The sequence below is a fragment of the Sorex araneus genome, chromosome 4, assembly GCF_027595985.1.
Source record: "Sorex araneus isolate mSorAra2 chromosome 4, mSorAra2.pri, whole genome shotgun sequence".
NCBI classification, from domain to species: Eukaryota; Metazoa; Chordata; class Mammalia; order Eulipotyphla; family Soricidae; genus Sorex; species Sorex araneus.
The window spans coordinates 184657638-184681728 of NC_073305.1; the positions used below are offsets into that span (position 1 = coordinate 184657638).

Consider the following 24091-nt stretch of genomic DNA (forward strand, 5'->3'; position numbering starts at 1 on the left):
GGAGTGGTCTCTGAGCACAGAGCCAGGAATAAGCCTGAGCACTGTCCAGTGAGCATACTGCTTTCTTCGTCCCCGCTCCTCTTACTACTTAAAATACAGAGCCACTGGACTTCCTGGATGAAAAGAACCCCCACCCGAGCCCCCAGCTGACCCAGCTTAAAGAGCAAAAGGAAGTGGCGTGAGGTCGGGGCTTGCCTCCTTCCACGGTCACCCAGCGCCTGGATCAGCGCGTGGCACATCTCCACTTGGTCAATGTTTGCCAAAGGGATGGAAGGTTAGCCAGACGGATCTTGTGGATCTTGTCTGGATTCTACGGGGAAAAGACTAGAAACACGGCAGGGAAACGAAGGCGGATAAGTGGGGGCGTTAAGTGCCGGTGTCAGGAATCACCCAGCTCACCGCCCCCCCCCCGCCCCTGCTCGCCAGTGAAGTCCGTGAGCCCGGCACTGGCATAGCAGGAGTGTAAGGAAAAGCTGCCGACTGAGAGCGAAGAGATTCTTGGGTTCAGAGGTCGAGGCTGAATCAGCTCAGGACCACACTGGGGCTGGAGTGTACGAGACTGGTAAAGGTGTGGTCGGAGATGTGTGCTCGTGGGTTCGACAGCTCCGGGGGTCATCCTGGACCCCAGCCCCAGCCCCGTGTTCCCCCAGGATACTCACTGCCATCCCTCCAGTACGTTCGGCTCTTGGCTGGAGGAGCTGAGGTTCTTATTCTCCGGCAACAGATGATACAATACGCAGCCAGGGACATTCTGTGTATTTGGAACAATCATAACAAATTTAAGTTGGAATCTGACTTTAAAAAAAACATTTCCTTTCACTCTAAGCACATGTGCTGACCGTGGATGAGGACCTTCAGAGTCAGATGGCACAACCAGGAGAAATAACTTTCTCCCTTGAAACTCAAACCAGGGGCCAGAGAGATAGCAAAGTGGGTAGGGCGCTTGCCTTGCACACAGCCAACCTGGCTTCGATCCCCAGGATCCCATATGGTCCCCTGAGCCCCTCCAGGAGGGACTCCTGAGCGCAGAATCAGGAGTAATCCCGGCGCATCAGTGGGTGTGGCCCCAAAACCAAAATGAAAAAGAAAACTCGAAGCAGGGCTGGAGAAATACCAGAGGGGCAAGGGTGTTTGCCTTGTGTGTGACTAACTCCAGTTCAATACCGGCACCGCATGTGATGCCCTGCATATCACCTGCGGTAATCCCTGAGCACATCTGGGTTTAGCCCCTACACACACACAAAAAAAAAAACAAAACAAACAAGAAAACTTAAAGCAAAACTTAGAAAAATCCTTTGCTGGTACTTTAGTGGTGCTTCAGTAGTTGGCTAACACTGTACTTAGTCTTCCGAGGAAGAATCAGGAAAACACAGGTGATCAACAGAAGACTGGTCCAGGAATTTCAGCTGTGAAATGCCTTTTTACATCTACGGGCAGATAGGTAGAAATTCATATTTATCTTTGGTGGCAGGCGGCCTGCGGACACGGGCAGGGCGTGGCGGACGGCCCGTGCCCCCAGCTCCTTCAGCACGGCGCCCAGCATGGTTCCGTGAGGCCCCGGCCTGCTCGCCCCGCCTCCTCGCAGAGTGGAAAGCTGCGGCTCAACTGCACAAGGGGGAGGTGAAGGTTCTAGAACAAGCAAGCATTCCGGCGCCCTGCCAGCATCTCTGGTGAGATGGTTCCTTCTGTGACATAGAGGAAAAGCATGGTGTCCCAGAGGGACTTGGAAAAAAGGGTTCAGCAAATGGAAAAGGCTTTCAGCACCCTGAAAGGGGTAGACACGAGGGGCTGGAGAGATAGCCCAGCGGGGAGGCCGCTTGCCTTGAATGTGGTGACATGGGTTCAATTCCCAGCATCCCTTATTGTCCCCTATGAACCCGCCAAGAATAATCCCTGATTGCAGTCATCAGTAACTCCTGAGCAATGAGTGTGCCCCTCCAAATAAATAAATATCAAATTGTTCACGATAACTCCCAAATACTAGGTTTCGGAATATTTCTTCTCATTCTCCTGTACATCAGTGGATGAAAGAGCAGTCATTCAGATTGCAGGTGAGCAATGAAGGCCACCGATTTCCAGGGTTATTGTTTCTGATTTTCTTGCGTATTTAATGAATTACTGATAGTTTTTAAAATGATAAAAGACTAATGGGGCTGGCTGGAGCCACAGAAAAGCGGGGAGGGAGTTTGCCTTGCATGTGACTGATCCAGGTTTAATCCTGGCATCCCTTATGGTCCTGGCTAGGAGTAATTCCTGACTGCAGAGCCAGGAATACACCCCCCCTGCCCCCCCAATGCTGGGTGTGGCCTGAAAACAAACATACAAACAAACAAACATACAAACAAACAAACAAACAAATCAGAGACTGATGGAGCAGGTTCTCACAGAACAGGGCTGAACTGAACGCACAGTGAACTACAAGCCTGTGGAGTGACTCGCCTTTTTCCTCTACCTCCTCTACCCCTCCACTCCTGGGACACAGGCAGCTGTGGGTGCACCTGCCCGCACCCACAGTGGCAAGGGGCCGCACCGCACAGCCTGGCACACTGGCTCTCCTCCGACCCAGTGACTCAGCCGTCCCGACCGGCTCTGCTGAACCCACTGCCCCAGCTGGGCCTCAGCCCCCCTTGATCCCGCTCACCTTCTCTCCAGCACAGAAACCTCCAGCACAAGCTTCCCTGAGCTTCCCCGGAGAGGAACCCACCAAGGTCAGGGATTTAAGGGCTGCCTGATTTCCAGATGTGACCCAAAAATCAAAGAGAGGCCAGAGCAATCCTAGAGCAGGCAGGGGGCTTGCCCTGCTTGCGGCCAACCTGAGTGCAATCCCGAACACCCCGTAAGGTCTGCCAAGCCCCACCAGGAGTGATCCCTGAGCACTGGCAGGTGTGGCCCAAACATCAAAAATACATATATATGTTGTATTTATAAATTATTCACTCAACTACTATCTAGTTACTACTCGGAGCAAAGGTGGCCTTAGCACAGGAGACAGGGCAGAGGACAAGAAAGCCAGGGCTGCCACCTCCCCCTGCCCAGGGACACTGCAGCTTGCTGATGGGAGGGAGTAGGTCCCAGGGTGCACGTTAATGATTAACAAGATCTGAGCACCTGCTCCCTTTATGATCACATTTCATCCCTTTAGCATTTATTGCCTTAGGTTCCACTTCATAGATCAATAAAATTCCTCACCAGTTTTCTTTCAACAAGTTTTTAACAGAATTCTTTGCTATCATGTGTATTTAATTTTAAAATCTTTTAGTTGATGAGTTTAGTATGTATTTGTTGGAGAGATTCTGTTTTATTTCCTTTAACTTAAGTTACAGTGTACTACTTCTATTCATTTACAAAATAACTATACTACATATATATATATGTATATAATTTGGGAGGGGTCTTTGGGCCAATGGTGCTGAGGGCTAACTCCTGGTTCTGCACTCATGGATCACTCCTGGCAGGACTTGAAAGACCATATGGAACACTGGAGATCAAATCCAGGTCAGCTGCATGCAAGGCAAGCACCCTACCCATTACACTATTACTCTAGCTCCCAAACAACTACATTTAAAACATCCTATATAAAGTATAAACTTACACACAACTGAAAAATGAGTGTTAAGATATTTAAAATCCGATGACCTGCTTTTATCTAGAATTTTTATTCATTTATGTTTCTGGGCCACACTTGGCAGTAATCAGTTTTGCTCCTAGTTCTGTGCTCAGGGATCATTCCTTGCAGTGCTTGGGAGATCATAAGGGCCATTGACCCAGGTCGGATGAATGCAATGCTAGTGCCCTACCCACTGTACTATTGCTTGAGATTTTTTTTTTTTGGCCACAACTGACGTTGCTCAGACTTATTCCTGGCTCTGTGCTCAGGGATCGCTCCTGGCAGGCTAGGGTGACCACAGGGGATGCTGGGGATCAAACCTGGGTCTGCCACATGCAAAGCAAACATGCTATTCATTGTACTATTGCTCAGACTCCTTATCTAGCATTTTATTGTACTTTAAACAGCCTAAAATAAGTCATTTTTCATTTATTTCAATTTTTTGTGTTTTTTGTCACACCTGGTGGTAGAGTTTACTCCTGGCCCTATGTTCAGGGGTCACTCCTGACAGTCTTGGGGCGGGGAAACATATGCAATACGGAAGATTTGAACTGAGGCCCGTCCTATGCACGCCAAGTCCCTATTCCCTGTACTCTCTCTCTCTGGCCCTACGAAGTCATTTTTAAAATTATTCTGCTGAAACAGTCAACTACAGTTTTCCCCATTCCTTTCTTACCACTGGTTTTGCCAGTTCCTCTCCGAACATCTACCACCTCCTCCGGGTTTCCCATCAGCCTGGAGGGAAAGACCCTCCGGAAGCTCTTTCTGTGCTTGCTGGCTCTCCCAACCTCCGTGTGTTTGAAATCAGACTCTGGAAACAAGTTAACTTGGTTGAGAAGTTCTTAGAATTCTCTATTTCTTTTCGCATCTCAATAGACACGATGCAGGGGAAGAAATCCATTGATAGGTCCAGTGTTTGTTTCTTTGGAGACAAAATCACAGCCTCCTTAGAGGCTGCCCCTGTACTCTTGGGACCCAAACCGACCACCTGAGCTGATCGAGTCTTTTCCGGTGACTTTGTGGCCTCCTAGAGTCTTGAAGAGGGCAGTGAATGGGAAGGGGCAAGGGCCCCTCCCAAGGAGAGCCACTGCCCAGAGCGTGAGTGTGTTCCCATGGAAACCACCCAGTGCTGAGTTCATACTCCCAGACGGCTCCTTTACCCGGCAGCTACATGCCCCTGCCCTTCACTGGCCCTGATAACTGGGTCCACCTCTGAGCCCAGTCTGTCCACTCAAACTCTCTGATTTAAAAACTAGCTCAGCGGGTGTGCTCCGTGTCCATTCCTTCCCAATGAGAGACAAAGGCTCCAGCGGGTTTCCCCGCCTCCTTCCATTCCAACCAATCCTAGCACTCCCCGCCAACCCACAGGGTGCAGCCCGCCCCACCTCCTTCCAGTCCCGACCAATCCCAGCACTCTGCCCCCACCCACGGTGTAGCCAGCCACGCCTCCTTCCCCTCCCGACCAATCCCGGTGCTCCCCGCCTTCCCACAAGTTGGGTGCAGCCAGCTCCAGGTCCTTCTAGGGAAGATGAATGTGAGGAACTCAGGGCAGCTGTCTGTCAACCGTCCTACTTTACCCTGCTGACACAATACCCCGGGGACATTTTTAAATACCACCCGACCTATGATTATGAGCTAGTTAAACTCTTGCCTCACTTTCCTTGTCTATAAAAAAGACAACAAGGCCACTCTAAAAGGTGGTTCTATTAAACGGATTAGCACATGCAACACACAGAATAGTTCCTATTCCCCGTTAAGTGCTCAACAAATTTTGCGGCTCATTATGGTCCATCTGGCAATTTTGAGATCTTTGTTCTTGATATTCTTATGTTTCTCTGTTTTGTGTCTGAGTATGGGCTTGCTACAGCATATCGTGCTGAGATTTTGGTGTATTCATTCTACCATCTCTTCCTTCAGAACTGCAGTGTTTTGATTTTGGGGTTGTTTTGGGGCCACCCCCAGCAGTGCTCAGAGCTTACTCCTGGCCCTGCATTCAGGAATCCTTTCTAGTGGTGGTGAAAGAACCATATGGGAAGCTGGGACTCAAATCCAGGTCAGCTGTGTGCAAGGCAAGCACCCTACCCATTGTACAATCTCTCCAGCCTCATTCACTAGATTACTGAATTTAATCTTAACACACCTCCATATGCCAGTGATTTGGACCTTGGCCAAAATCTCTCCAGATTCATCCATCCAACAGCTACTAAAGCGCTTCCACTGGAATTACAACAGGTCTTTCAAACTTTACTGTCCCAGACAGAGCTGGTTTCTTTCCTCCAATTCCTTCTCCACTCATCGTCTCCACTGCCTCTAAATACAAGGTCTCTGCTTCTTGAGAGTAAACCATCTACTTCCTAGCTCAAGAGAAGTCTCAAGGGTTGCTGTGATGGGGTTTTCCTACCCCACCCACACACTCAGCATGCAACAACAAAACTGCTGCTTCTTGCTGGCCTGCCCTACCAAACAATCCTGTTTCTCCACCTTCTGGTCCCTGTTAGCATCTTGCACAAGTCACTGCCGGCACTCACTTGGAACACACCAGCTTCCTTCATGCTCCCTTTCACACGAAGAAATCCTTCCAGAAATTCGTGTTTTCTTTTTTGAAATAACAACAACAACAACAACAAACGTTTGGGCCACAGAGACCATACAGGATACAGGAGGTAAGACACATAACCTGATTCCAATCCCTCGTCCCAGGGCCTTAGAAATAATACAGCAGGTAGGGCATTTGTCTTGCACACAGCCAACCCAGATTCCATCCCTGGCATCCCATATGGTCCCCTGAGCACTGCCAGGAGTAATTCCTGAGTGCAAAACCAGGAGTAACCCCTGAGCATCATTGGTGACTCAAAAAGCCAAAACAAACAAAACAAACCAAAACAAAAATACACCTTCCCCCAACCTCCAGTCCCCTAAGTACAGAGCTTGGAAGAGCCAGAGCACAGCTGGGAGTGACCCAAAACAGTTCTGTCAAGACTGTTGTGAGGTCGGTGAGTAACAGGAATACATGTACATTGCCATGTAAACTTGGGCATCAGCATTAAAACAAACACAAGCCCTCCGGAGAGAGACCCGCCTATATGCATTTCTAAATAGTTCGCAGATGTTTAGCACCTGGATTAATCTGGAAATGACTGCTACATATACAGTGAGGATGTCTGTCTTTCTTCCAAATGGATAGCACCCATCTTAGCATCATGTAGTGAAAATTTGGTGCTTTCTCCTGCACTGTAATAGCCCTTAGTGGTATGCTAAGCCCCCTGCCCTGCTTGGTATATGGGGGTATTTCTAGGTTATTCCGTTCCACACTCTATCATGGCTCAATGCCAAGAAGTAAGATAATAGCCTTATTATAACTCTATGCTAAGCTCTGATTCAGAGAGGAGGGACTTTAATTTTCTTTAAAATTATGACAACTAGGAGCTGGAGTGATAGCACAGTGGGTAGGACATTTGCCTTGCACGTGGCCCACCGGATTCGATTCCTACATCCCATATGGTTCCCTGAGCCCCACAAGGGGTAATTCCTGAGTGCAGAGCCAGGAATAACCCCTGTGCGTTGCCGGATGTGACCCAAAAAGCAAAAAAAAAAATTATGACAACTATTTTTGGCTTATTTTTTTGTTCTGGTTTAGTTTGTCTTTCCATACATATTTTAAGGTAAGTATGTGCCAGGGATTAAATCAGGGTCAGCTGCATGCAAGGCACTATGTTTAACCCTCCTGCTATCCTTCTGGAACCTATTAACTCTATTTTCCCCCCCTGGTGTTTTGGCCACAACCTGTATTGCTCAGGAGTTACTCTTGGCTCTGCACTCAGGAATCACTCCAGGAGGCATTGCTTGGGGAAGCATATGGGATGCCCAGGATCAAACTTGGGTTGGTCGTGTGCAAGCAAGCTCCCTGGCCCCTGTGCTATCTCTCAGGCCTCCAAATCAAATGTGTATCTTTGTTTTTGTTTTGAGGCCACACCCAACAGTGCTCAGAGCTGACTTCTGGCTCTGTGCTCAGGGGACCTTATGAGGTGCTGGGGATCAAATCCAGGTCAGCAGCATGCAATGCAAATGCCCTCCCCACTGTATTATTGCTTCATCCTTAATTCTAGTTTAAATGAAAACTTTTGAGCATGTCCACATCTAAAAAAATAACCTAAAAAAATCACATTAAGTAGGAATGTTTTCAGATAGCAAGAGAGAGGAAATTGGGATTGCAAGTCAATGTGCAGGACTCGGGCAAACATCTTTACGTTATGGAGTCTCCTCATCCATGAACATAGTTTCTCCCCATGGTGGTGATTTTTCACGTTTCAGTACAACTGTTTCTTTTCTTAAGTCCCAAAACGACATGATAGAATTGATCTCACCCCTTTCTAGGTATCTTTTTTTAATACTAAAGTTATTTATGAAGAAACTGTCCTGAGTTGAATGCCATTTTTTCCCCACCACTTGTCAAATAATCCTTTCCTTCCCCACAAATTTGGGATCTTTTACCTTAAGGGTTTTTTAATGTGTATGGACTGATGGTCCATTCACACACACACACTTCCTTAACTTGTTTCCAGGTCTCCATTCTGCTCTCCTGCTCAGCCTTCTCTGCCACCAGTGTCTTAGTGCTTTCCATTTTTCTTATGGGGAGCACCCCAGCAGTGCTGGCCCGGCAGTGCCTGGACCCTGGGGAGGAGTCTGAGCGGTACGTGGTAGGGAGAATGGAAGCAAACATCACATACCTCTCACGGTAGGCATGTGCTCTGCCCCTTGACCCCCAAACCCAACACCATGCTGTTTCAAATGTCTCATTTTAGAATGCGCTTTCCTGCCATTCGCTGCCAGGTGATGCTTCCAGGTGGATATAATTTTATCAGGTCAGTTTCTCTCAGGGGTCCACCTAAGTTAGCCCCCACTTTGGTGGGGAGGGCTTTGAGGACACACCCAGCAGTGCTTACTATTGGCTCTGCACTCAGGAATTACTCCTGGCAGGCTGGGTGGCGACATGGGGGTGCTGGGGATTGAACCTGGGTTGGCCACATGCAAAGCTAGCATCCTCCCTGCTGTGCTGTGGCTCCAGTCCCGAGCCAGCACTTTTGGGGAGCTCTAAAGGCCTTTCCCATCCTCCCACCAAAGAAACCCTCCGAGTTCCTGCTCCTCGCTAGCTGACACCTGCTCGCTGACTGCTGCTTTCTCTCCCTGCCCCTGCGGTCAGCTGCTTGACCAGTACCCCTAAGCCAGAGAGCCTGGCAAATAGGAAGGGCACTTACACTTCAGAGTAAACCAACAGAGGTTTTAAATCTCTACTCCAAGGCACACTGGAAAGGTGGGTTTTGAAAAAGAGATAGGCCTCGGGGTGGGGGGTGTACAGCAGGATAGTGAGCATCACATACGGTCCCCCCGCATCTGCAGGAGTGATCCCTGAAAGAAGAGCCAGGAGTAACCCCTGAGCACTGCAGGGTATGGCCCCCTCCTTCACCCCTCCCCAAAAAAAGGATTAAAAAGGAGATAAAATGAGAACTGGAGAGATAGTACTGGTTAAGGCCCTTTTGGCTGACCCAGGTTTGACCCCTGGATATGATGAATACTAGCAGTGACAACCCTGAACAGGGCTGGGTGTGGCCCAAACCCCAGTGCCACCCCTCTTTGCCTCCCGCCCCCCAAATTAGAGAACTAGTTCAGTGCATGGGCGATCGCCCCAAGGGCTGGACACATGTTTTGCATCTCTAAGGCCTCCAGTTTGACCCCTGGCACCGCGGGGACTTCCAGCAAGTACCCAGATGTAGCCCTGCGCCACAGCGGGGCTGCAGGGCCCAGGGGGTCGCGTCCCAGGGGCTCATAGGAGAACGCTGGGTTGAGAGGAAGCGCCCTGAGCGCCCCGGCATTAACACGCAGGCTCAGGCCAGCCCCCGCGGCAGAAGCCCGGGGGGAAGGGCCGGCGTGGGAAGGGTTACACGGGCGCGGCGGGGCTATGAAGAGAGCGCGCCCGCTGCGAGGAGGAGGAGGGTTCTCCGGAGAGAAAACGGGCAATACACGGAGGTGCCAATCTGTCCATTAACGCGACCACACGGAGCATCACCGGAGGAACAACTGGAGCCGAGGAAGTGCACGAATCTCCCGGCTCCACGGGTGAAAACGGAGCAAGAGGGCTCTCCGCCCGCCTGGAGAGCAGAATCGGGGGCGGAGGGTCTCCATTTCCGAGCCCTCTGCGGCGCTGCACTTTCAAGTGACCGTCAGCGGGGCTGGCTTGAGCCGGCCGGCCATGCACCTGTGCAATATGCGAGCACGAAGCCGGGCGGTCCCGGCGGAACGAGCCATCGGGTCTCCCGGCCCACCGCGCCGGCGGGGGATAGCCGCAGGTGCGCCCTGGGCCCACTGCCGCGGCCAGGCCGGAGGACCAGCGCGCCGCCGGGGTCACGGCCAGGCCCTCGCGCCCGGCGACGGGTCAGCGGGTCACTCCGGGTTCGCGCGTCCTCGCGGGGCCGCCCCAGCCGCGCCCCGACTCCGCCCTCCCAGCCCGCACGACACGGGGCTCCGCGTCCTACCTGCCGGCTCAGGGGCCCCACCCGCCGAGATCGTGGCGGGTCCGGTCCCCTCCCGCGGAGCCCAGGCTGCGGCGCTGCTCGCTGCCCGCTCCCTCCGCCCGACGCTGGGCAGCACGTGACCCGCTCCTCCCGCCGGGCCCCGCCCCCCCGCCCCGGCGAGCCCGCCCCCGCTTGCCCACGCCCCGCCCACCAGCCCCGGCGAGCCCGGCCTCCACCCGCCCGAGCCCCGCCCCCGGATCCAGCCCCGCCCCGACCGCCCGAGCCCCGCCCCCCGGAGTGCTGCCGACGCGGTGACGTCAGCCGCGCGACGTGCTCTGTCTGCGACGCTGGGACGCTGCGGGGCGCTGTGGGTGGAGGTGCGTGGCGTGCGTTCTCGGGACTGGAGGGCCAAAGTGGGGTGCGTGGGAAACGGAGGGGGTCTGGAGGAGGAAGGGGAGGGAAAGGAAAGACCCCGAGGCCTGTCCCCCGCGGCTGGGCTGCGCGGTACGTCCCGCACCCGCGCAGGGCCTGCCTAAGGAGGCCAGTTTTGCGGTGACCCGCCCCAGTTTCTTTGCGGGGGTCGTGTGCGGGCCCGCGTCCAGGTGTAAAGGGAAAGGCTTGACTTGGCTGAAGCCAGGCGGGCTTCTTCGCGTAAAGCTCTGGTCTTTGGGGAGCCAGTTTATTTGAGGATGGAACCCCAGATCCATAGACCAGCTGGTATCCTTTTGGGTGGGGGTGGGACTCCCGGGGTCTTAATCCCTTTGGTCATGATCATACTTAAAAAAAAATGTTTTTACTTAAAGAATTACCAGGCAGAGTCACTGATAGTTGAGTTTTTAGACATACAATATTTGGGGGTTTTTAAATTTTGGTTTGGATTTCGGGCCACACCCGGCGATCCTCAGGTCTTCTGCCTGGCTCTGCACCGAGGAATCACTCCTGGAGGTGCCGGGGGACCATTGGGATGTTGGGGGTGGAACCGTGGTCGGCTGCATGCAAGCCAAGTGCATGTGCCGGTTAGGCGCCGTGTTCTCTCTCCTGTTCCAAGGCATACAACATTTCTACACTAATTATGCCCCCAGTGTCAGCTTTCCCCCACCAATGTTACCATAGTCCATCCCCCGCGGCACCATCCCCTCAACTTGACAAACGTTACAAAGTTTAGTGGTTACAGCTTAGATCTCATGTTTTCAGTCTTTAGTCTGTTGATCCATCTCGAGGAGAGTTTACCCTGGGGAAGACACTTGCCTTGGATGTGGTTCTGACCTGGTTCAGTCCCTGGCATGTCAGATGTTCCCCTGAGCCCACCAAGAGTTATCCTGAAGTATTCCCTGGTGTGTCCCTGAAAGGACAAAAATGAGTGGATTGAATTCATTGCCTGGAATAATTTCAGAGCAACTAATTCGTCCTTCCAGGGCCTTACTGTTCACCTGCTCCTGGGGGCAAAGAACTCTAGGGAGCACATTAGAAACCTGAATTGCGGGTGAGCTTTTATTCGCCACTCCTTTTTTTTTTTTTTTTTTTTCCAATAGAGTGTGGGTGGAACTGATTTTCTAGCAGGATTTAGGCATCACTGTGGTCAGACCCTTTTTAATTCTGTTTAAAGATTAGGCTGGCAGTGATTTTCCTTAAGGTTAGCCCTAATGCCTTCAATTAAATGTTTAATCTCTACATTTAGTATTTTGCCTCAATTCAGACATATGTCACCCAAGTACATGAAAATTGGCACTTGAATTTTGTGTCATTGCATTTCATGTCACCTTATCCCTCTTCCTAGTGCTTTTGAGATCACCTGCGCCTTCTGACGGGAAAGATGGTCAACGTCTTGAAAGGAGTGCTTATAGAATGGTTAGTAATTTTCACGGAATGAGTTTTCAATCTTACTGAATCATGATTCTTGTGTATACATCTCTGAACCCCCTTTTTTTTAAATGTTTCAATTTTGAATCAATGAAGTCTTTCTGCTTTCTCAACTTTTATTTTAAAAGAAACAGAACAGATTGTGTTGCAAAGCTTTTTCCTGTGCCTTATTTCAGTGTCTCTGTTGAATTGATTGACTCATTTCCAGCAAGTGTTGGTCAGGAATTCTGTGTGTGTGTGTGTGTGTGTGTGTGTGTGTGTGTGTGTGTTTTAGATTAAACCTCCTCTTTAGAGGAACAGTGCTTAGATTCTCAAAACATTGGGGAGGTTGAACAAAATGTTATGGGGCCAGACGGATAGTGTAGCAGGTAGGGCGCTTGCCTTGCACACACCAACCAAGTTTCAACCCCAATACCACATATGATCCACTGAACACTGTCATAAGTGATTCCTAAGCACAGAGCCAGGAGTAAGCCCTGAGCACAGCTGGGTGTGGGCCCACCATCCCCCCCTCCCCCCTGCAAAGAAGACACAGCTTGTCATGGTGAAGGCTCAGGCAGATTTAAAAAGTTGTGGGGGAGGGGCTTACCCCTGGCTCTTCACTCAGGGATCACGCCTTAAAGGCTCAGGACCATATGGGGTGCCAAATATCAAACCCGGGTTGGCCACGTGCAAGACAAGCAACCTAACCTCTGCACTATCATTCCAGTCTCAGAAACTTAGGTTGTCTAGAATCCACATTAAAGATGAATACATTTTATTAAGTCAACACACTTACATAGAATATTTCAGCATCTGCTAAATCCTGAGTTGTAAGACTCCTAGATTGGTTAGTGCAGTCTGAAAAATTGTACCAAGTCTCTTTACATCCAGAAGTTTCACAGGCTGTGACAGCCTGTGAAGACCATCCCCGGCTGGAGCATGTGTGACAGCCTGGTTTGCTGCCTGGCACTGGCGAACAAACAAGAAACGAAGCGTCAGAATCTAAAGCGCATTGTCCCTCGCCCGTTGACCACATTTCAGGTCCTCAGTGGTGATTTGTGGTTGGACTGGTTAGGTGGAGCAGGATGGAGACTTGCTGGTGGGCCTCGGGGTATTTTAAAGCGCTGTTTGAAGAGGTAGAATATATTGAGGGCTCCGAGGGGAAGCGAGGGCTGTTCTGAGAAGCGTGGTTGACAACCCAGGAGAACTGAACCAGTATCTATAGGAGGACATAGTAAGGGTCTCTGGTCTGGGCCTCTAGCTTTTGCTATTTTTTTTCTCTTTTTTTTTTGGGGGGGGGCAGCAAGGGAGCACACCCAGCAATGCTCAAAGCGTACCCCTGGCCCTGCACTCGGGGACCACTCCTAGCAGTACTTGGGACCATGTGGGATTCTGGGGAAACCCAGGTAGGGTGCATGCCAGGCAGACACTGCTGTACCATTGCTTTGGCCCCAGTCCTTGCTGTTTCTGTTTCAGTGTGTGAGACTAGATGAATATATGCTGATAAGAATATGTCGATTGGTTCAAGACTTTCTGGAAAATAATTGTGGACATTCTTCCAAAATCTAGGGATTGAGCTTCCTAGATTTCTAGGAAGCTTCCTAGTTCTCCTGGGAATATACCCTAGTGGCCAAAAAAACACAGTGCAAAAAAGGCATCTGCACTCCTGTGTTCACTGCAGCACTGTTGACAACAGCCGGAATCTGGAAATAACACAGTGCCCAGGAACAGGCTAGCGGATAAAGAAGCTGAGGTGCATCTACACAGTGGGAGCTCGCTCGCTTGCTCGCTCTCTCTCTCTCTCTCTCTCTCTCTCTCTCTCTCTCTCTCTCTCTCTCTCCCTCCCTCTCCCTCTCCCTCTCCCTCTCCCCCTCTCCCTCCCTCCCTCCCCTCGCATTCGGTGCTCTCGAGCTGCTGTGTATGGATCGGATCAGGATGGCTCCTTCTTGTGCTCTGCTTCTGTGTGTGCCACTGTGCTCTCTTCTGTCTGTCTCCCTATCTCTGTCTCTGTCTCTGTTGTCTCTCCTCTGGTCTCTTCCGACCTCTCTCTGCCTCTGTTGTCTCTCCTCTGGTCTCTTTCGATCTCTCTCTCTCCGGAGCCCTTCTGCTTCAGTCTCTGGAGCCCCACTCGCTGTCACTTCTGGCTCTGACTCTGACTCTGATTCTCACTCGCTTTGTGCTTTTTTCCCCCTGCTTCTGGCTCTGATGGTTCTCTTTTGCTCTGTGCTCTGCTTCTGTGTCTTCTCTGTCACTTCTGTGTCTTCTTCTTTGCTTCTGTCTTTTTTCATGCTTCTGTGTCTTCTCCCTTCTGTGTCTTCTCTCTCTTCTGTGTCTTCTCTTTCTTCTGTGCTCTTCTTCTGTGTCTTCTCCCTTGCTTCTGTTACATTCTTAGTTTATACAGCAATCACATAGGGTGGTGACACAAAGGTGGGTTGAACATTAAATCAACAAAGAGAGGGGTAAGACCACTCCTCCAGGAGATTACCAAAATGTCATCTAAGGAGATTACTCCAGACTACTAGGAGATCTGCTTAAGAGCAGGATCCCATCCAGGGTGTGTTGCTTTCTTCTTTCCTCAGCTAGTAATCCATGTAATTAGTTGTAGTAAATCTACTTCTAATATTTCTAGCAATGTGATTCTGTATGAGCACAGTAAGAGATATATCAAACTTAAAGTTTGGTTCTTCCTGAGGACATTCACTATATATTCCAGACCACAGTCCTCAGGCCAGGTTAGTCTTCCTAACCCCAGCAGGGTCCTAGTCTCGTCGTTACTTTTGGATCATGACAGCATTTGTCTATGACCGTGCTCTCAACTTATAGTTGAATATTGTGGCGCTTTGGCCTGGCCCATTTCAATGCCAGGAGAGCTCACAGCTTGCCCTGTGTCCATTTCGTCCCTTGTCGGGACCCTGCTTTTTGGGGTGCTAGGAACTAAGGGCAACTGAGTTGAGAAAGCAGATGCCCAGGAGTAAATATTATTGGAGTCAATCAACTCCCAAGTTACAAAGCATTATATTAACTGTCTTCCTATGTCCATACAGAAAGGACATTGCTTTAAGGTAAACTAAGTTCCCTGTGGCAAGGCTGAAAGGACAAACCCAGTGTTATCCTACACTGAGACAGAGGGAGAGGGACAGACAGAATGATTGCAGGGTATAAAAAAGCATAGCACGGGAGCTGGAGTGATAGTGCAGCGGGTAGGGCGTTTGCCTTGCATGCAGCCAACCCAGGTTCGATTTTCGATTCTCAGCATCCCATATGGTCCCCAGGGCACTGCCAGGAGTAATTTCTGAGTGTAAAGCCAGGAGTAACCCCTGTGCATAGTGAGTGTGACTCAAAAAGCCAAAAATAAAAAAACAGTAGGGACAAATACCCCAAGACAACAGAGCAACAGAGGTGAAGACCAGGAACACTGGTCCTTAATAGAAAGCTTGCCGTGATGCGGGGAGTCAGAGAAAGGACACTCTGGCCAGAACTGGGTGCTGGAAGGAGGTAAAGGGATATCCTTGGTTCCCTGTCCGTAATGGTATTGCAAACCACTTTGCCTAAAAGGAAAAAGAAAATTATCTACCAGAGAGGCAGGCTGTGGGGCCGGAGGCAAACTGTGGACACTAGTGGAGGGAGTGGACACTTCTGGAGGTCTGGGTGCTGGAACATTGCAGATGGGAAATCAAGAACAGCTTTGTAACTTTGTATCTCAGTAGTTATATATATGTATTTATTATTTTTTATTTTTATTTTTTTTAAGGAGTAAACCCTTAAGGGGCTGGAGAAAGAGTGCAGGGGTTAAGGCCCTTGCCTTGCACGCGCCTACCTAGGCTCGAATCCCTGCCACCACCTTTGGTTTTCCCAAGCACCGCCAGGAGTTATCCCTGAATACTGCCAGGTCTGACCCAAAAACCAAATAACATAAACTGGTAGCTGGACTGCATTTAAAGAGCTTAACTCTGGGATTTTTATTAAGATCTGATTGGCTGGAACCATACTCAGCGGCGCTATGCTATACTTTGCATGCCTCCAGCTGGGATTTGATCCCTGGCATTCCATGGGCCCCCCTAGTTTGGCCAGGAGTGATACCTGAGTAAGCCCTGGGCATCTCCTGGTTGGCACAAAAACAGTATCAGATTGTTCTCTGTGTAGTCATAGGGGCAGCTGGCGCAGATTTACTTGTGAGCAGAATGAGGTGTCCGTCTTCCTTGCAGGGTGGGTGGATTCTGCCCCATCGCAGCCCGCTCTGGCTTGCCTGGCCCCCTGGCCTCCTCTCCTTCCAGTACGGGCCCATACGGGCGACCACATCCAAATTGGTCACACTGAAGATCTCGTTGAATGGTTTGTTTGGGGGGTTGGCAGAGGCCGGGCTCAGTCCCTGGGAGTCCTCCCCAGGGGTGCTCAGCTTTCCATACTCAGAGCCTGCTCACGCCCTCTGAGCACTGCCCCTGAGTCCCGTTTGAGAAGCCCTTCACCCGAGGGAGCCTGTGCTTGTCCCCTGGGAGTGCGCTGTTGGTGCGCATACTCGCCTGCTCTGTAGATGGCTGTGATCTAGCAGAGCAGTTTCATTTCCCCTGTGAGAGATGTGTAATCGCCAGGCGGCTAGGAACCCCTTGGCTCTCTCACTGCCTGCGTTTGGTGGTCTCGTGCCGCTCCCCCACCCAGGACGGCCAATGCCATGGGCAGACGGAGAAGGAAACAAGGGCCAGGCTGGTGTGATCAATTGCGGTTTATTCTGTTCTCCCCACACGCCTGTTCCAGTCTCGCTAAGCCCCTCATTCTACTCTCACACTGCCCCTCATTCCATCTCCTCCTGTACCCCGCGCTCCCACTCAGCCCCTTGGTCTGTCTCTAGTCTCTCTCCTACCCCCCAGCATTGAAGGTAGCAGCCGCACCCTGGCCAGGGAGCACAGTCAGCATATGAAGGCCCTTCCTGACTGCCTGCAGCTGGGGCATCAGCTGAAGGGGGGATGCCGCTTAAGGGTTTTCCAATAACTTAATTAGCATCTTAATTCTACTTAATACTAGTATATGGCACAGTAAGAGATACGTTAAGCTTAAGGATGGCTCTCCTGGGGGCATCTCCCTCTATATCTCAGACTGCAGTCAGTGCTCAGGCCAGACTAATCTCTCCTAACCCTAGCAGGGTCCTAATCTAGTTGTTACTTTTTGGATCATGATAGAATTTGTCTATCACCATACTCTTAACTTACAGTTCAGTATTATGGCGCTTTGGCCTGGCCCATTTCGATGCCAGGGTAGCTCACTGCGTGCCCTGGGTCGATCCAGTCCCTCGTCGGGACGCTTTATGGGTGCTAGGAACTAAGGGCAACTAAGACTTAAGTCAAGAGAACAGATGCCCAGTAGTGAATATTATTCAGAATCAGTTAACTCCCAGGTTACAAAAGCATAATATTAACTGTCTTTCTGTGTCTATACAAAAAAGACTTTGCTCTGAATTAACTATGCAAAGGACTTAAGGAGAAGAGAAAAGCAATATTTACAAGTTAGCTGTCTGATTAGGTGATAAAGGTGATTGACTAGTTGGGGAAACAGCACAAAGAAAGAGGTTACAAATAAACACAGAGGAATGGGAGTAACCCAATAAACCTAAGCTCCCTGTGGCGAGGCAGAAAGGACAGACCAATGTTACCCAACAAAAGGTGTCAAAATAGTAAGTGTCTACAAAAATACTAACCTTCCTGAAAGACTCAGACCTAAGAAATCACAGTGGGCGCCTCCTCCTTCACTTTAAATGACACGTGGTGACTGGCCAAGGCCCGTGGGTTCCGTCCCGGCTGCCTGTGCTGGCAGAGGCAGGGTTACTTAACCCTGCGGGTTCAGTGCGGTCTGTTGATTTCCTCATCACCTCTGCAGGCTGTAGGAGCCTTGGGCGTAGAACGCCCTGGCTGTAGAACTGAGTGGGTCTGATTTTCACGGCCAATGAGCCGGTCTCCCAAAACTCTTGAGCTGTCCGTGCTTCTTCCGATGCCAGTCCCCTACCGTGCATGGCGGACTGTGAGGCCTGGCGTTAGTTACTGCGCTCCGCGTTCTTACCAGGCGCCTACAGAATTCTCCTCAGACATGTTCAGCCTGTTTAGGGGGCTTCTCCCCCAAGGGGTTGAACCCAGGCACTTGCTTTACCACCGAGCCACACCTCCCCAGAAAGGAAGTCCTTCAGCATGACACTGAAGACAGCTGACTGCGCGTTTAGACCCCAGCTCTGTCAGTATCTTTTCTTTGATGTTGAGTCTATAATAAGCAAGGAACCTGCACTTAAGTTCAGCTTAAGTTAATAGGGAATTTAAAAATTCAATGTATTCGGGGGTCTGGAGTGATAGCACAGTGGATAGGGCGTTGTTTGTCTTGCATGCGGCCAACCGGGTTCGATTCCCAGCATCTCATATGGTCCCCCAGCACCCCCTGGAATAATTCCTGATGGCATGAGCCAGGAGTAACCCTGTGCTTCTCTGGGTGTGACCCAGAAAGAAAAAAAAAATTCAAGGTATTTGGATCTGAGACTCTTCCCTACTAAATCTTACCAGACTGCAAACTCTAAAACCAATCTCTTATGTATTTATAAATTACTTTTTAAAATTTAATTTGCCAGGGCCGGAGTGACACTACCATGTCTGAATCATTGGGGGAGAGATAGTATAGCGGGTAGGGCTCTTGCTTGCACATGGCCAACCAGTGTTTAATCCCTGGCACCCCATATGGCCCCAGCACCCTCCAGGAGTGACACTGAGCACAGCCCCAAAACAAACCAAAAAAATTAAATAAAACTACAAATCTGGATAGAAAATAAATTATCTAGCATCTGCCTGTGGCAGGCAGGCTTGAATAGTGGTGGGAAAATTTGAAATAATGGGTAGTGGGAAGGTGTAATGGTGGTGGGATTGGTGTTGAAATAATATAATCAATGTGAACAACCTTATGAAAATTATTTAAAAAAAAAAACTACAAATGTGAGGAGGCTTGGGGAGGTGGTTCAGTGACAAAGCACCAGCCTGGCAGGTGGGAGGCTGAGTTTGATCTCTGGCATTGCCCACAGGCCACATGTGACCCCAACACCATCGTGACAGATTACATTTTATTTATTTTGGAATCACGCCCAGCAATGCTCAGGGGTTACTTCTGGCTCTGCACTCAGGAATATTTCTGGCAGTGCTCAGGGGACATACGGATGCCAGGGATTGACCCAGGTCGGCTACCTGCAAGGCAAACACCCTATGCACTCTGCTGTCTCTCCAGCATGGCCCTGACATTTTAGACAAAATTTACGCCCTTTAATTTTACTCATCCACAGACCAGAAAGGTTGTGCAGCAGATAGGGCACTTGCCTTGCATCAGCTGACCCAGGTTCATCCCCAGGGCCCCATATGGTCCCCGAAGCACCACCAGGATTTATTTCTCAGTACAGAGCCAGGAATAACTCCTGACCATCTGAGCATCACTGAGTGTGAACAAAAAAAACCCAAAAAAACATTCATACACATGAGAACCTTCTTACCATCAGGTAACCTTAATTCTCTTGTCTTTGTTCATTTTTCTTTTTAATAGTTGTATAGTATTCCATTGTAAAAACCCACGCCTCGTCTTTACCCAGCCTTTTCCAGTGGCTTGCTTCCCTATATATATATATTTTTTTTCTTCCCTATATTAACTCTTGTGAATAGTGCTGCAAGGAACACTGGAGTGGATATAGTTTTTTTGTTGTGTCGCCAGAGATGCAACGTGGGGTGGCTCCGTGCCGTGCCGTTTTCCAAAATGGTGGCATAAAACTAAATGAAAGGGTTTTGTTGGTGAATTTGTACTTGCATGTCAAAATAAGATCCATGAACGCTTCCACTTTGTCCTGCTCCTCTGCCAGCCTCACACCTCGCGCTCCCCCAAACCCTGCCAACCCCCGAGAGTGCTGAGGCGCGAGCATCTGCCACACTTGGTCTGTCCAAGCACAGGTCTCCGGGGTGACGCAGTCGCCTTGGCAGGGCTTCAGGAGAAGATTGGCAGAGATGCGATGCCAGCCGGCTCTCAGCAAAAACAGCAAAGACCTGGGGGAATGGCGGTGTGGCCGAGGCCAGCCTTGTCCGTGCAGGTTAGCCTCCGAAGCCCGGCCACCACGCGTCCTTGCGCGGCCCGGAGTCTGCGCCCGGCTCCTTAGTGGGGTTCCGTAGCGCCGAGCTTCCACGTGAGGCGGGTGCGCAGCCTCGGCCAGCTCCCTGCCGCTGACCCGCTCAGAGCACCCCTGGCCACAGCGAGTGCGAGGGGCTCAGAGTGAGTCATGGCTGAGTTTGATCTCAGCGCAGACCCCTCTGGACAGTTGCCCCGGACAGCTGGGCCGGGTCAGAGCTGTCGCCAAGCAGCTCCTCCCGGCGGGGTGCCTGCTCGCTGTGTTCTGGGTTCCAGCCCCCCCAAAACCAAAAAAAAAATTTTTTTAATTTTATGGAAGTAAAATAGCAGAACAATTAAGCGATGGGCTCATGATATTGTTTATAATTGCAGGTTAGGTGAAAGGTCACGTCACTAACAGGTGACAGCAGGCAGGGCTGGGCTGGGGGCTGTCGCCCAAGTGATCGCGCAGTGACAGACGCTGACCTGGCCTCCTAACATAGCTGGTGCAGCCCCGGGGGGCGCCAGGCCGCCCAGCACACGGGCAAAGTGCTGTGAAGCACCGTGGTAAGCCCGGGTCGTTCCTCAGCCCTCCACGGAGGTAGAGGCATTGTGGGCCCATTTTCATGAGGCGGAGCCCAGCTGCCAGTCACACCGTAGTGAACTGCCCCCCGGGCCTGAGCCTGTCTCCCGGCAGGAGTCTGAGTGTGCACGGCGCTGCGCTAAGCAGGCTGCGAGTAATGCCGGGTCTTCCTGCTTACAGCTGAAGCCATTTCGTGGGCACAGAGCTGCTTGTATCCGGAGCCTTTGCCTGACCCTCCCTCGGTGCCAGATGCTGTTTGCCTGAGCATTTAATGAGGACGAGGTGTGAGACACTAATCCCGCAGCCTGCGACCCAGAGGGCTGCTGTTCCCGCCCCCTTGGGAGCCGGAGGATGCTGATGCGGTGTGCACAGAGTGATGGCCAGGGGTGCTCCTCAGGGCCGCCCGAGCCAGCCTGCAGGGCCCCAGGGTAGCCCCTGGCCAGGACGCAGGTGTTTGTTGAGGCCCAGCAGTAGGATGGATGTGGTCGTGCAAGGCTCAGATGCCGAGAAGGCTTTGGAAACCGCTTGTGAGCGCGGAACAGATAGAACAGATGCATCAGATGATTCACAGTACATTCACTAGCAGGTTCCTAAGCCATGCTCAGAGAACGCAGGAACTGATCGAGAAGTATTCTTCAGAGTCTCTTGCGGGACCACTCGTGGCAGTACTGGGGGATAGGGGTCGAACCCAGGGCCTTGAACCACATCTCTAGCACTGTCGAGTGTTTAAGCCATTGATGCGTATCAGAGGGCCGGAGTGATAGGACAGCAGGGAGGGCGTTTGCCTTGTGTGTGGCTGACCCAGGTTCAGTCCCCAGCATCCCATGGGGTCCCCTGAGCACTCTCAGGGGTAACTCCTGAGCACGGAGCCACGGATAAGCCCTGAATATTGTCGCCCAGAATCCAAAAGAAAAAAAAAAAATTATACGTGCCAGCTAATTTCCCACAGGAAGCGTCGTGGAAGCATAGGTTAGCACAAACGGAGCCAGCCAGTCCTGAGGGGATGGGCAGGACAGTGGTGCCATCCCAGTGGCCATGTCCTCCCGGCCCTCAGGGTCTGGTGCTTTTCAAGGTCCCGTTTTATCTAAGTGCTCCCAAGTGCTTCTGGACGAGATGGCAGAGGGTGTGAGCAGGGAGCGGGCAGTGCCCTAGTGGGCAGCAGGAACTCAGTGCATCACCCACAGAAGCGCGTCACTGTTCAAGGCCAGTCCTTCAGGTCCTGGGCCCAGTATGACCTGGTCCGTTGTGACTGTGCCTTTCGTGGGCAACGCTGCATCCTGATGAGTCTCTCGCCGCCAGAGTCCCAGGGCCAGGCTAGTGTCTGGCACGTGGCAGCGCCTGTGTTTACCCAGTGAACGTGTGCAGCCTCCTCACGCAGCTGTAATACTGGACAGACCCTTCCCGCACCTGAGCCACGGGCCTTGGTGGGGCTCTGCAGCTTTCTTCAGTAGACTTGAATTTGGATCTCTGCTTTGAGCGCTGGGATCTTGGGATTCTTAGGATTTCCCTGAGAGATTCTGAATTACCCGCGAGGTTCGGGATGGGACGGGGAAGGCGCTCTCTGCCGGCGGCACGCCAGACCCCGGCTCCAGTACTGCTCCTCCCGCGCTTTCTCCTTGTGCACTGTGTGGAGGCCAAGTACAGTCGGGCCACCACCCGTCAGCAGAGGCCGGAATCCAGACCTCGGTTTGCTACCCCTGTGGCTTCACCGCAGTGACTGTCGTTGGCTTTGTGGGTTAGCTTGTCGTTTGCAGGTAGTGGAAAACTAGGGACTAAAATGTGGTTCGTGGGTCGCAGCCCTAGCCGCTGCCTCCTGAAACGTAATGGTCACGGGTTAGGAGGGAATTCCTTTTATTTTTTTTAATTTTTTTTGGCTTTTTGGGTCACACCTGGCGATGCACAGGGGTTACTCCTGGCTCTGCACTCAGGAATTACCCCTGGCCGGGCTCAGGGGACCATATGGGATGCTGGGATTTGAACCTGGTCGGCCGTGTGCAAGGCAAATGCCCTACCCGCTGTGCTATCTCTCCAGCCCCGGGAATTCCTTTTAAAAGCAGTTTCCGGCATGATTCTAGGCCCTGGCTGCGAGCTTTGAATAGCCCTTGGGACCTGTGTCTTTTTAAAGCTCACCACTGGGGGAAGCAGGAGAGTTCTAAATGGAAGCTGTGCCAGTAAGGCCTGGGGGGGGATGGGGGCGGGGAGGGAGGGAGAGTGGGGGAGGGGGGAGGGAGGGGGAGGGGGAGGCTTGTGTAACAGCTGAAATCTGATTAGGAAGGCAGTGAAAGAACCAGAAGCTTTCAACAGTCGTCTATTGTGTCACGCTCCAGCCACAGGCTGGGTCGCTGGCATCCAGTGACAGCCAGTCTCTTCTCTCCACAGTGACCCTGCCATGAAGCAGTTTCTGCTCTACTTGGACGAGTCCAACGCCCTGGGGAAGAAATTCATCATCCAAGACATTGATGACACGCATGTCTTCGTAATAGCAGAGCTGGTTAACATCCTCCAGGAGCGCGTCGGGGAACTGATGGACCAGAACGCTTTTTCTCTGACCCAGAAGTGAACGTGACTCTCGGCTGCCGGGCGCAGGCGGGGGAGGCCCGGGCGTCCAGGGGGCGTGCTCGGGAGGGCAGAGGATCGTGGTTCAGGGAAAAAGGCCTGGAACCGATTTGCTTGTGTGTGAGGTTTTTTTTTTTTTTTCCCAAACTGTGTGAAAAGCCTTTAACAGTTGGCTGTAGTTGGACTTTATTGTCTCTATTAAAAGGATATAAATATTTTTCTACTTTTTTAATACCATTAATACTAGTAAGTGGAATATGCATTTCAGTGCTGCCCTATTTAGGTGTGATCTTCTTGTTCCTGCTAATACTTGTGGGTTTTTGTATCATAGATATAATTATTTGGTTTCAGTGATAACCCTTGCAGAGTCACTATTTAGACATGCCCTGGTGGGAACTGCGCTGGTTCATGTCTGCAACAGTCGCCCTAACCCCAGCACACAGCCACCCGAGCCCAGTACACAGTCGCCCTAACCCCAGCACACAGTCGCCCTAACCCCGGCACACAGTCACCCAAGCCCCGGCACACAGTCGCCCTAACCCCGGCACACAGTCGCCCTTACCCCGGCACACAGTCGCCCTAACCCCAGCACAGTCGCCCTAACCCCAGCATACAGTTACCCTAACCCCAGCACACAGTCGCCCTAACCTCGGCACACAGTCGCCCTAACCCCAGCACACAGTCACCCTAACCCCAGCACACAGTCGCCCTAATCCCAGCACACAGTTGCCCTAATCCCAGCACACAGTCGCCCTAATCCCAGCACACAGTCGCCCTAATCCCAGCAGTCGCCCTAACCCCAGCACAGAGTCGCCCAAGCCCCAGCACAGTTGCCCGAGCCGCCAGCTCCAGTGAGAAACTCCCAGAGAGCGTGCATGCTCTGCAGTCTGC

The 24091-nt window shown here is 51.4% G+C and overlaps 2 protein-coding genes across 4 annotated transcripts in view; one reads left to right on the plus strand and one right to left on the minus strand.

Moving 5' to 3' along the window:
• The window catches only part of SERAC1 (serine active site containing 1), a 33823-nt gene extending 23540 nt beyond the window's left edge, over window positions 1–10283 (minus strand). The window contains 2 exon segments of the mRNA XM_055136014.1: window positions 660–751; window positions 10138–10283. Coding sequence (XP_054991989.1) covers window positions 660–750 — 91 coding nt within the window. The 5' untranslated portion in view covers window position 751; window positions 10138–10283.
• Window positions 10284–10410: 127 nt separating this feature from the next.
• Window positions 10411–23417, plus strand: GTF2H5 (general transcription factor IIH subunit 5). Of its 3 annotated transcripts, none has more exons than XM_055136015.1 (3): window positions 10411–10493; window positions 11894–11964; window positions 23024–23417. In XM_055136015.1, the coding sequence occupies exons 2-3, from the start codon at window positions 11930–11932 to the stop codon at window positions 23202–23204; spliced, it is 216 nt and encodes a 71-aa protein (XP_054991990.1). In that variant the 5' UTR covers window positions 10411–10493; window positions 11894–11929; the 3' UTR covers window positions 23205–23417. The 3 variants fall into 3 exon arrangements, with proteins under 3 accessions (XP_054991990.1, XP_054991992.1, XP_054991993.1); XM_055136017.1 differs by having other exon boundaries at window positions 10484–10534; XM_055136018.1 differs by lacking the exons at window positions 10411–10493; window positions 11894–11964 and adding an exon at window positions 20824–20926.
• The last annotated feature ends 674 nt before the right edge of the window (window positions 23418–24091 follow it).

What these genes read in the sequence shown, in the direction of transcription:
- GTF2H5 (XM_055136015.1), top strand. Translation starts at nt 11,930, where the DNA reads ATGGTCAACGTCTTGAAAGGAGTGCTTATAGAATG. An exon ending in AAAGGAGTGCTTATAGAATG is followed by an intron (nt 11,965 to 23,023) that starts GTTAGTAATTTT and finishes TTCTCTCCACAG; the next exon opens with TGACCCTGCCATGAAGCAGT.